Source organism: Neodiprion virginianus, chromosome 7 (genome assembly GCF_021901495.1).
Source record: "Neodiprion virginianus isolate iyNeoVirg1 chromosome 7, iyNeoVirg1.1, whole genome shotgun sequence".
Taxonomy (NCBI): domain Eukaryota; kingdom Metazoa; phylum Arthropoda; class Insecta; order Hymenoptera; family Diprionidae; genus Neodiprion; species Neodiprion virginianus.
In genome coordinates, this window is record NC_060883.1 from 4,812,145 (window position 1) to 4,825,466 (window position 13,322).

The 13,322-nt window shown below is 37.4% G+C and overlaps 2 protein-coding genes across 4 annotated transcripts in view; both read left to right on the forward strand.

Moving 5' to 3' along the window:
- The first annotated feature begins 1,534 nt into the window (after positions 1–1,534).
- LOC124309229 (glutaredoxin 3) lies at positions 1,535–7,881 on the forward strand. The gene is made up of 4 exons (XM_046772656.1): positions 1,535–1,705; positions 3,241–3,873; positions 5,422–5,532; positions 7,303–7,881. Exons 1-4 carry the CDS (start codon positions 1,656–1,658, stop codon positions 7,538–7,540), a joined length of 1,032 nt encoding a protein of 343 aa, XP_046628612.1. The 5' UTR covers positions 1,535–1,655; the 3' UTR covers positions 7,541–7,881.
- Positions 7,882–11,803: 3,922 nt separating this feature from the next.
- LOC124308637 (Y+L amino acid transporter 2) overlaps positions 11,804–13,322 on the forward strand; it is a 39,645-nt gene continuing 38,126 nt past the window's right edge. For 2 of the 3 annotated variants that reach the window (XM_046771512.1, XM_046771509.1), the window contains exon 1: positions 11,804–12,062. The gene's annotated coding sequence lies outside the window, so the exon portion shown is untranslated. The other variant, XM_046771510.1, reaches the window with a different exon arrangement.

Consider the following 13,322-nt stretch of genomic DNA (forward strand, 5'->3'; position numbering starts at 1 on the left):
CAGCACGCTCGAAAACAGAATATTCACCAAAAACATCCTATGCAGCTGAGATAAAGTATTTTTTTGCAGACCTGTGTTGTAGATTCAAAAATCATAAATCTCCCCTAGCCTCAAAGACCTTTGTCTGATAGATCCTGAAGAATGTCTTAAAATTGGCTCCGAACATGAGAAGTTAGAGTAAAATATGTATACATTTTGGAAATTTGGTTTACCTGTTAATCGAATTCAAAGATCATCCAGTGTCACGATGCAATGTTTGAACCGAAGGTTTCATTACTTCAAACAAAAACGAAATTTCCAAATTTTTATGATCCCCACGGTGACTTGGTGATTTTTTCGAGTATTCTGTTCCCATTTTATAGTAATTGATTGTATTCATTGCCAACCCATTACTTGGAATCATTCTATTTCCTTCTGGCTTGAATCATTTGCATCGAAATTAACTTGAAAAATAAATCAATATTTCGATTTTCACCGAACCATTTGTAGGGACAATTATATGAACGTAATGATGTGTCAGACGGCAGCTCGTCGTTTTATATTTTCAGTTGCGTTCAGCTTAAGATTACGAACTCCGGATGAACTAGTCATGAATTTATATTGGATAATGTGAAATTGCACCGAATTTATTCAAAATTCGATGGTACTTGAACTACTCTCTCTGTGAATCTAGTGTTACTGTATTTTTTCTGAAAGGTGCACTTGATATTTTACCGTATTTAACTTCAAATTGTTGCGCTGAAATTTGGCCCCAATACCGAACAAGTAGGAGAGTGATTTAAATGAACGAACACATGAATCTTGAGATCCTATATATCGTCATTAAAATATGTACAATGTAATATACTTTTAATTTTTTTAAGGTTCGATTTAGTACTCGGTTTTTTAATTTTGGGACTTTCCATGCATGCGCAACGCGATTGCGCCTGTTTATATGCAACCCGTACCAACGTACCAATTGCCTACATACAGGCGAAAATATTGCCCACGGTTCATCTCCGCTTGCAAACATTTTTACATTACTGTGAGAAAGCCAAAAGACGTATAAACGTTTGTTTTCACCTAGAAAAGATTTTTCAACCAGTTAAAATAACGATATCCAAGCCAAAAGAGCTATCAGCGACAATTGTTGGTCTAAAAAATGTCACAAAGACCATTTTTAACCTAAAAGACGTCAAATGCAACGGGATATCTCGTTTTATAGATCTTTTCGGAAGCCAAGAGACATCTTTACAGCAATTGTTACTCCCAAAGCTGTTACTGAGATAATTGTCAACCTAAAAATACGGTGAAAAAAGTCTCTAGACTTCCTAAGAAGACTTTTGTCGCCGGTGTGACCAGCCAAATGACAAAAGGTTGCCTCATGGTTGATCATGGTCATCTCGCTCGCACATTATTTCTAACCCGCTTTATCGCACAGCGTGGTACTAAGGCGAGTGAGACAGACGTAAAATTTTACTCCTGGCGGCGAAACGCCGAACTAGCCATCACAGCGCCTCGTGATGCGAGGATCTTGGCCACGGATCTTGGCCTTTGTGAGACCTTTGGCATCCATGACCGCAGTATCCTGAGTCGCGTAGCGCGAGCCGGTTGGAAGAGTTAAATATTTATTTGCATAATCGCTGCTGTGCAGGTCTGAAGGGAAGGGTGACAGGATGGCTGTCACAAACTTGGCGACCGTCGACGAGTTCAACACGTACATCAAGTGAGTTTAATTACGGCAAGTGACTCGGGTATTTTTTTTAAGGATTTTACAACCCTTGAAAAATCACGAGGCTGAAGTTAGCAACGTTATCGTAACGAAACATTGGGGGGGAAAATCACTGTATTTTAAGGAACTTGGTTACCAAATATTCGTGTGTTTTCTTTTATCACGATATACCGGATTTCGTTCGTATCGTTAAATAACGGTTCTTGCCTCGTGAATCGTTACGATAACCTTACTGACTTCGATATGATGAAAAATCTTCATTCATCCAAACTATGCGATGGTAAGGCATATCCGCACTTTTGGATCCGAGCCAGGACTCTGTAACACTGTTGAAGAAATCTAGACTGCATTCTTTTGAATCGATTAGACGATGGTTAGTGCAACTAAGTGTCTAAAACAGTTTGGCTAATTTGCATACTGCAATGACTTGAATGTCTTGTTTTCAATGCTGACGTTTGCGCATAACCTCGAAAATTGATACTCACAGCGGCGTACCTTCTGATAATTGAGTTATAATCTAGTCACTGGCTTATCGACTGTGTAAAAAAATGCAATGACTGGAAAAAAACTGAAAAATTTTCCCACGATATCAAGTTACCTACCCTTAGCCACCGATAACTTGAAATCGCACTAGAAGTTTTTCGGGTCATTGTATACTTAACGCGCTATATAGTTATATGCATATACTATCTCTCGTGGAAAATAAATAACGGCTTCACTTCGAGAAGGTATTGACCTGCTTCAGTGTTTCTCAATCTGACCAAATGAAGCCGAATGTTTTACATTACTCAAACGCTTTAATGTGACATTTGAACTATAAACTTGTTTTCATAAAAATGGAAATGGGAAATAAAATGTAACAAAACTTGTTACATGGTACCCGAAACTTTGTCATTCGGATTCTAATTTCCATAGCTCCATTGCCACGGGTATATCTTCTTTGAAATGTAAATACTTATCTATTTGAAGTTTTGTTCGCATTAAAAATGCCGAAAATCAAAGGAAAGAGAAAAATTAAAAAAAAAACCATCGATTATTAACAACCAAATTCACAACTCTAAAAGTACCGGTGTCTGATGATTTGTAGAAATATGTTTATTTGTTGAAACTTCAAGTCACAATACAGAGATTTCGTCATTGCCATTGAAACAAAACAAATACATCCGTTTGAAAAAACCGAGTGTTTAAGAAAAGATACAGTAAAATAGATGCAAAAAATTCTTATCTCTGATGAGTTTGACTATATTGTTGAGGACACTTGAAACAGGTCAATGTTTACTTCGATAATGAACTTTTGCAAGGATAAAAATTAAATGAAACATTGCCGAAGATAACCTTTAATGTAAAATGATATATATATATATACATACACATACACACATAATACTTTTATAAATATATAAGACACGATTACAGATATAGCATAACAGATATTTTTTACAACTGCAACGTGTGTTTATATTTATAATATACGTTGAGTGACCGATTTTTAATCACCCTCGTTAACCAACGTCGTTTATTCACACCAGATCCAAAGATTTGACGGTGATCCACTTCTACGCGGCATGGGCGGCCCAATGCGCGCAAATAAACGATGTCCTCGAAGAAATGGGAAAGTCGGCCGACTACAAGGGTGTAAACTTTGCGAAGATAGCAGCGGAGGACGTTCCAGAGGTTTCTTTGAAGTTCGGCGTATCCGCCGTACCGACAATACTGCTGCTTAGGAACTCCGTCATTACCGATCGAGTAGACGGCGCGAACCCGGCTGAGTTGGCCACGAAAGTAAAGCAACAGATGTCGTCGAAGGATCCGGTGCCGATAGAAATTCCGAAACCGAAGGAGAACATCGAGGAGAGGCTGAAAAAACTCATAAACCATGCGCCCTGCATGCTTTTCATGAAGGGAAACCCGGCCAATCCACGGTGTGGATTCTCAAGGACGATAATCTCCATCTTAGACTCTTACAACGCCGATTATCAGACCTTCGACATTCTTCAAGACAACGACGTCAGGGAGGGTTTGAAGAAGTTCAGCAACTGGCCAACTTATCCACAGCTATATTTGAACGGCGAATTACTCGGCGGTTTGGATATTGTTAGAGAAATGGGCGAAGCCGGCGAACTTGAGGCTATGCTGCCCAAGAAAGTTAGTTTAGAAGAGAGGTGAGTTTAGAAGAGGTCGCATTTTTTCATTGTTGGATAAAAGGAGTTCAAGTTTTGAGCGCCAGTTTTCTTTCAAGTCTTCGATACTGTTGGAAACTTTTTAATAAAATTCCAGATTAACTCAATATTTTGAGATTTATTTATGGATAATAATTTGTTCCGTGTGACTAATTGTTGCAAAAACAGCGTAAATGAGACAGACCGGATAAAGGAAGTTCTCTTAACGAACACGCATAGTACATAAAATAAATGGATATTAAGAGGGGAAGCCTTATACAAAGTTAGACGATAACAGGATAGTTAGATCATCTTCAACAGATACTACATTGTCAATGACAGAAATTTTTCTCAAAACAATTGTTCGTGGCTTGGAAAGAATTGACGGTAACTGTACTTTTTCTGTTCGCAATCGGCCACCGGATTGAAGTTAGTAACGTTAATCTAACGAAACAGTGAAACTAAAATCATGGTTTCGAAAGTTTAGAACAACTTTAAAAGAGTTTAATTTTCCAAGCTTGAGTACACCTCATTTTTTAAAAACTACTAACTCAAAGTTCCCGACTCATTGATATTGTGCCGGGCATAAAACTGTTCTTTTTTTTTTATTTTATTCCTTCCATTCGCTGATTTCTAATGTTTGACGCGAAGGTCGCGGAAATTGAATGTAAAGTTCTGTAAAGAAGAGCCCACGCACGAAACTCCGTGTAATTAAACGGAGGAGGGAAGGGTTTAGGAACTTTACGAGCGTATATATGACGCACCGCTGGAGCGCGACATGAGTTTTACGACTGTCGACTGTTCTTTTTTTTTCTCTCTCTCGATCAACTCGGTAGATAACGCCGAATTCATTATTTTACACCGGGGATCGTATCATTTCATCGACCTCGATTGTCATTGGTCAGTAGAATTCTACGGTGGCCTTTTAATTCTTACATCGCTTGGTTGGCAATTTGAAATTATAAATTATTTTTATCAGTTTTCCAAGCTCAACGCCAGGAAAGTTTTTCACGTATATATAACGTATACCTAACGATATTCGAATGATAGTTGCCCCATCATTTCACGCTGGCGCTCATTTTGAATTCAAATTCAAATATAAAATGTAAGCAAGATTTAGTAATTCGATTATGTAAATACGTATAGTGAAATATCAAATACTTATAATACTTATATATAGGCACACCTATTAATCTGCGCTCACTTTTATTCATCTGTTTCTCTTTCAGAAGTTGAAAAGGATTAACAGCGGTTCCTATATTTTCTTACATTATTAAGTTATTAGCTCATCCGTAGATATTACGAAATTAAGAGTCGAATGAAAAAAAAAACCTGCATTTTTCATCCATTGTCGAATAACATTGTGAATAATAAAGAGGAAAAAAGAAAATAATGCATCGGTGACGATACAAATCTAACGTCAAGTCCAAAGTTTTACTGCTGAATATTGAACAGAGCCTTGAGTCCGTATAGTCGACGAGAAGTATTTACCAGGAAACAAAAAAATATATTCCCTCCCATTATCCTAATCTTCGTTCACGTAATTCTTAGAGTTCGAGAAGTCATCGCCAGGGGAAAGACAGTGATCGTCATGAAAGGAACCAAGGAGGAACCGAAGTGTGTTTACACGAAACAAATCATGGAGATCTTCGATGCGATAAAGTAAATTCAATCGATTGACATTCCCTTAATCACGATGGATAACAAACTGAACTTTCTCTCGGCAGTCGAATATCATCGGTACCGACGAATAGCACCGTAACATGTTCCATTCCGTTTTCGGCCTCTGACAATGAGTGAGACACTAACATTCATTAATGCCCTAACCTTTCGTCTAACTTGTTTTCGGTCAGAATAAAAATCCGAGCTCGATTCTATACGAATTTCGTGAAAATGACCGGCGATGTAGCTGACGTGAAAGAATCTGCCGCATCTACAGTCATTTTCACGACAGTCTTATAGAATCGAACTCGCATTTTCTTTCCGACCGAAAAAAAGTTAGACGAAGGGTTAAGACATCGGTGAATATTACTGTGCATAATCATAGACTCGCGGCTCCATGAACGTGACAGCATAAAGTCGACTAATGTCACTCGTATTCGATGTCGTAACTGACGATGAAATGTAACAAATTCACTGCATACGAAGGTCAGCATCTTGCCGTAGGTTTTGCGCTCGGTAAAAGGACCCGAATCTGACATATCGGGACTGTATTTCGTATTCTGTCCTATTCGAGATGACGATCATGAATTCGAATTCGGACAACGTATTCCTGCTTTCGAAATTGGTATACGAATGTACCTTCATACTCTATGGTTCACACCTGCATCGGACAAAGGCACGAGATTTAGCTGTATAATACACAATAGGGTGGTTTATTTATTAACTTTTTTTATTTTTAAGATGCCACGCGATAAATTTGTGACAAATACTCGGTAAAAAAAAAAAAAAAAAAACAAATGGCATGGAAAACGGGGAGGAAGTAGAAAAATATTTACAGGTCGTTACTGATTATTTTAATATTTTTTATTCGTTTTTATATGTACACCTTACGGACTTACATAAATATATTAGTTCATTTTTTTCTGATCGTGGTAGAATTAATCATTGTTTATAAATATCAGTACCGAAAAAAAACAGGGACATTAAGGTGATGCGACGCTCCTATTTCGGTGGCAAAAACTGTTGTCCAAATTTCTCCGAGACGATTAATCGGACCAAGATGCAAAAAAATATAAACTAATACATATACAAGTCCGCAAGGTGTAGACATAAAAATAAATAAAACAATATTACAATAATTGGTAGCGACCTCTAAATATTTTATTACCTTCTCCAGATTTTACGACAACTTGCTGTTTCAGTATTTGTCACAAATTTTTCGAGTGTCACATCAAGAAAAAAAAAAGAAGAAAATTGTTCCCAAATGAATCATCCTAATACAAACGCCATCTGCAACCCTGCTGGATCAATGCAGTCACGCTAATTGTGGCACGCGTTGAGATTCCATCCCCTCAAGTGCTATTCGTCGAACACCTGGATCGCGTAAAAAGTTTGATATTTTATTTGTTGGTAGAAAACAACAGTCATTCATAGTATACACCTAACTCTGCAAAAATTGTTGAGATATATTTTTAGTTCCGGTTACCGCTCGTTCCTTAACTATTTTCATTTTTTACCGCGATCGAAAAATATAGTTCTAGGTAGAAAATGAAAATTAGTTTTCTCGCCGTTACCGGAAAGTCTAGTATCCGTTACTGTTCTTTCTCATTACCATCACTGTTAAATTGCAATTTTCACATAAGCGATGCAGTTTAACCGAACATACAAGCCCGATTACTCGTTGAAATCGACACGTCCGGTGACAATTCAAAGAAGTTATATGTTTATATAAACTAAATAACAACGAAATGTATCTTTCACCACTCACAGCGTGCCTTACGAAACATTCGACATACTCGTGGACGAAGAATTGCGAATCGCTTTGAAGTCCTATTACGACTGGCCCACTTATCCCCACGTTTACGTCGACGGAGAACTGATCGGCGGTTTTGAAACGGTTAAGGATCTATACGAAAGCGGCGAACTCATAGACACTTTGTACTCCGAAACGTTCAAGGGAAACCGGCGAGTCTTAAATTCTATCGGCGACAATTTCAAGTCTGCGTAGGTATCACAACTGAGGATTTTAACCCACAAACTGCATCGGAACACCGCAAGACTTGAAGTCGTCAAAAAGACGTCTAAAGGATGTCTTATGTAAGGCCCCAGGAACGTCTCTTGGGCCTCAAAAAAATTACGCAGACCATTCGCGATCGGTGTGTTGGGTTCAAACTTTAAACCCAAACGAATATTCTCAAATCGTGCCTTTTGCAGAAATTGGTAATAAGGTTTTGGATGAGAGCGATTCGTGATAGAAAATGTAACAAAGAAACTTGACAAGGTCCGAATCTTTTGGAACAGATGTAAACTGTAATTAAGGGAAAAATAAACGAAACAATTGAGTTTATTTTTAATGCGATTTTAGACGACTTCATTTCGCATTTGCTAGTTCGATTTTTGTACCATATAAAAATAAACTCGCGTCGCTTTTTATTTCAAATCTTTCTTTCAAATAGGTTTCGATTCGACCGCTGCGTTTACCGCGTTTTTTTATCTGTTTAAACGTCAACTGCGCATTCGCGTTTATATATCAGTCTTACTATTAGCTAAACACCGTGTAAAACTTTATCACCTATCATTAACGGTCACTTATGTGTATACAAGAATGTAAATAGTTACCGATTCGTAATTACCGATCGTCCAGCTGTAATTTTCTAGCCGTTGAACGATAGCTGGGCTAAAGTTATCCTTATAATTTAACAATAATAAGTGGAATAAAAAATGCAGTGCCGTTTTGTTTTTTAAGAAAAATTGAAACGATAGATAACAATGTAGCGAAAAAAAAACAAACAATATTTACGCGTTTTTTTTTTTTTTTTTTTTGTTGAATGGTTTTTAGTACTCTTCTATCGAACGATTATATAGACTTTGCAGAAAACCTCAAGGTCTAGAATAATGGTTTATTGTTTATGGAAGGATACAACCTTTACCTTTTTATCCCATTACCGATAATGTGCGTTGCGCTTATGTGAGGAAAAACTTCCAAGTATTCTATTTTATGAACGGTGCGCGGTTGTGTTTGAAATTTGTTCATGGCCGCGAATTAAATTCGTCCTTTGGATGTAATTGCCTCATTATGGATTATATAACGCGATATTTATACGAGGTTTCGGATTTTTTTTTTTTTAAATTCCCAAAAATCGCCTTTTTTTTAGGCTGTCACACTGGGTGTGCCCCTTGAGCTTATTTTGTTTTGGTTGTCTTTTTTTATTTTTTTACTTATTTTTTTATATTTTCATTTACTCTTGTTTTTTTTTTTGTAATTTCAATTATTATTATCATTATTCCGTGAGTCGGAGCAGACGCGAAAAATCGAAGAGCATCGAGTAGTAACGTCGTGGTGGGGAGTCGAACGGAATGACGTTGTCCAAATCGATAAACCCACCCACTCTCAACTCTGGACCACCGGGGGAAACGGTGAAACTGGGGGAACAACTGCGTCAGAGATGACGTAGCGAACGTGAAACGCAGAGTTTCGCAGGATGAATCGGGCGTAACGCCCGATGGAAGATTTAGAAAGAGAAATTTTTAGTTACGGTTACCGCTCGGTCCTTGACTATTTTCATTTTTTACCAAAATCGACAAAATATAGTTCCAGGTAAAAAATGAATATTAGTTTTCTAGCCGTTACCGGAAACTCTGGCATCCGTTGCTATTCTTTATCATTACGATCGCTGTTGCTAGATTTTCTTGCGAACCGTTGCGAAAATTTAACGCTCGTGCGAAAAAAAAAAAAAAAAAAAAAACCACCCATACAAAGTTTTACGATCAATTTATTTCAATCGGAGATTGTCCAACTTTCATCGAACTTTATTGGCACGATTGAATCGTTGCATTGTAATCCTTTAAGTAAAGCATGTGTCATGAAAAGATTACCGGAACGCGATGATAATTATCGCAGAGAAATTTTCAGTACTTTGAAAATAAGAAAAATACTAAATAGGGAATGAAAACAGAAAAAAATAACTAAACCGGATCAGAAATAAAAGATTGTCAGAGTTAAAGATGACAGCGTAGTTCTAAACCGGATGTAGACTTTTTGGTCCTCGCTTATCGCGGGAAAACAGCGCAAGATAAGCTCCGGAAATATTTCGTCGAGTCTAATTGTAAACGAGAAGTTTAGTTTCAACAAAGTTGAGCACCTTCCGCGTTGTGCGGAAGAAGGAAGACCAGGTGCATCAGCAGCAGCTCGTATCCCTCGCCTAGCTTTACAATTCTAAAGCTTCACGATTCAAAGCTTCGCATGACATTGAATAGAACCGTCGACGGTTTGATCCCGAAGCCCGAACGAAGGCTGACGAAATCACGGCTTGATATTCGCAATACAGGTTCCCACGTTCAATGTTATCATTATCGAGGTTTCAAGTTCCCCTGAAATTAATTCGCGATCGTTAGATCAAATTTCAGCAAGCTGTTAGAAATATTTTACATCAAACGCGATGAATCACTTGTGCGAAAATAAATTACCAATTTTTTTCTTTCATTTTTTTTTTTTTTCTTTATAAACAATTTTTAGTAATAAATTGTCATTCGCGTACGATAAAAGTCCAGAGTAGGTAAAAATAATTAAGTCGGTAGTTTTGTTTTTTTTTTAACAAATTTCTTCTCGATATTTGTATGGAACGAAAATTTCTGGGTCTTTGCATGATTGTTAACAATAAAGAAAAAAGAAAAAAAAAAGGTATCGAGGCTTAAATTATCCAACTTCTGCTTGTATTGTGCAAAGTAGAGTAACGCAAAACGATACGAATTAAATAAATAAAAAAAGATCACGATTGCGAATGACTACGATTTGCAAAAATTTTCGTTCGATCGAGGAGAGATAAAAAACAAAAAAAAAAGTATGACGCAATTCCTTTTTGCAATTGGTAATTTTTGATCGTGTTTTTTTGTAATTATAATTTACAACGCTAACGAAATGAAATTTTTTTTTCTTCTTATACGTTCAAACTCCGTTGATTGAAATATTCGTGAGATTCTGTATTTGTATGAAAAAGTTAAGAAATGCAATCTTGTTGTTTCTTGTTTTACCGTTTCCTACGTGCATGCAATAAACGTAAATACTTCTTTTTTTTTTCTTCTTCCTCACTTTTGCAAAAACCGAATTAACCATCGGCGCATTCCGTGGTGTTAAATAATTCGCATCCTTTTTGAAAAGATTAGCACAAAATTCGTCGAGATCGTAAAATACAAAAAAAGCCTGCGTTGGTTTATCGCTTCCTCTGCGTGTAAGTAAAACACAATACTTACAATCGCACGTGCCCGCGTGTATATTAAAATCGCGCACGCACACTTTGTAAATTTATGCGTATAATCACGCGTTGTGTAGCATTTATGAACGGCCTGTGGCCTCCGAGAAGTGAAAGCAACATCCAATTAGCAGTGCGGTAAGAATGTCTGGATTCTACACTTTGTAGTCTTGTTCTTCCTCATCGAAATCCGGAAATGTCGATATTAAATTCAAGTCGAAGGATTCGTCGGTGATGGTCAGAGAATTCGACGATGCGTTGTTTGCGTACTTTTATTTTCCTTTCCCGACGTTCCGGCGAGCTCAGCTTAAAACAAATAAAAATTTTGGGCTCGCCGAAACGTCGCGGAAAGAAAATAAAAATACGCAAAGCACGCATTGTCAAATTCTCTCAAAGTTATTTGAGAAAATTCAAGGGTTACGAAAATTCGCGTTATAAAATTCAAGCCAATTTATTCGCCAAACTTTATTCTCGAAATATCACCCCGTTGTAAAGCTTGCAGGGCTTTTTTACTGACGATTATTAACACGCAACGCAATAACCGATTTTGCGTTGCAATGAACAAAAAAGGATCGACAAACAGCGCAAAATGGTTATTGCATTTATCTAGTCACCGTAACAAATGAAATTTTTCACAGTGTAATCCCAGGGTCGACGACATCAAACCTTACTAATTGCAAGATCGCTCAAATATATCAAGGGCACCAAAACCACTGTCCATCGGTGTATACTTGAGGCTCTTCTAGTCATAAAATATGTTCAAACGGATAAAAAATAAAAAAATAAAAATATCGAATCATTTTTCATGAACCTGATTTTCAGGGTAACGGCAAAAATTGACGAAATCTCGTCCCGGACTTCCTTCCGTGTTTCGCAACTCACGGAGGCTGTATTTTCCTTGATTTGAAAAAAATTCACACGCCGTGCGGAAAGATCGTCGATCGCGCCTCCAAGTGGCGGTTCTCGGCGAGCCGTTTGTACGCAGAAACACGACGCGGGCTCTCATTCAGAGTTGACCCGTTGAGCGAGTTGTACGGTAGTGCGGTGAAATCGCTCGCCCCGGGTTGAACGACTCCTGTCGGTGCGGTATTTTGAAAATTTTTCGTTAAAAAAAAAAAAACCGCGATCGAATTCGGTGAAACGACATGTCGGTCTGATCCTCGTTCGATACCCCAAAAATCGCGGATCTTGCGGTGGAACTGTTTTTAAAATTTTGTGCGTTTTTTTTTTCTCCGCTCCTCATCTTCGTACACGTCAGGTTTTAAAGAGTGAGTCGAAAAGGTGAGTCGGAATACAAATTCTCGATCATCGATCGTGGCGAAAATCCGGGGATTTTGAATTTTTGAAAGAATCGGTGCTTTTCGTTATTTAATTTATTTAAATATTTGCCGGTCTATGGTGCGGACTTGGTGAGAATGATTTTTATAAAATTTTTCTTTGGAATCTAAATAACGCTCGATAATTTTCTTCACACTTTTCTCCGCTCCTAATATCTTTTGCACCCTGCATGGGAAAAAGATACTCTGCCCTTTCACATCGGCCACCACTAACACCACGTGTTGCTATTGATTTTCGCGCGCGCCACGCCGAGAGAGAGAGAGAAAGAGAGCGAGAGAGTGAAAGAGAGTGAGAGGGAGAGAGAAATACTCTCGTAGCAGCTACGCCTAGGGGATGAAAGTGGGGGTTTTCTGAGCGGTCGTAGAACGCCCGTTCTTGTAATACGATGCTTAAATTTCGATACCCGAGCACATATTTGCTCGCTTATATTCTTATTTAACTTTTCAACAATCCGAAACAACGATCGTACAGGTCTGTACATCGTTTCTATTTTTACTATTCCACTTGAACAGGATTCGAAATTATCCGGAAATTTTTATAAAAAATTATTCTTCGTCCCGTCATCATCGATTTTCTAACTTTACTTGATAATAATTTTACATTGTAAATTGCACCTCTCACGAATCGCGTTTATTCCTGTTCACAGGATTAGACATTCTTTTTTTTTTTCTCTTCGAGTTTTGAAATCAAATTTCGGAGAAACTATCATTTTCAAATTATTCTCGTCATATTTTCGGATGAAATGTACGCTTTTTTTTTACTTCGATTCTATCGGTCCGAAAATGCAAAACAACTTTATTTTGGTTTGTAATAATCGTCAAATTTTTCGCAGGGATTTAGGAAGAGAAAAATATTTCTCATTTTGACCGACTCCATTTTTAATCCATTTCATTCCAGAGTAATCTGTTGTTAATTATTAATCGTCGTTTCCTGCAATTTGAAACCGTCTTATCAAAAACTTGGATAATTATATTTAAAAACGGAAACGAAACGACGTAAAACGTATTTAAGATGTTTGTTTGCTCTTTCCGGAAGTCCTGAAATCAATTTATCGATTATCTTCAGCGAGGTACAAAATTCCATCATCAAACAATTCGTGAAATCTTTCAAGTTAAAGGTTTTCGAATTAATTAAATTGTCACTTTTTTCATGAATAAAAAAAATCTGGACGATTCTGTATTATCTAGTGCAAATACAAATCGA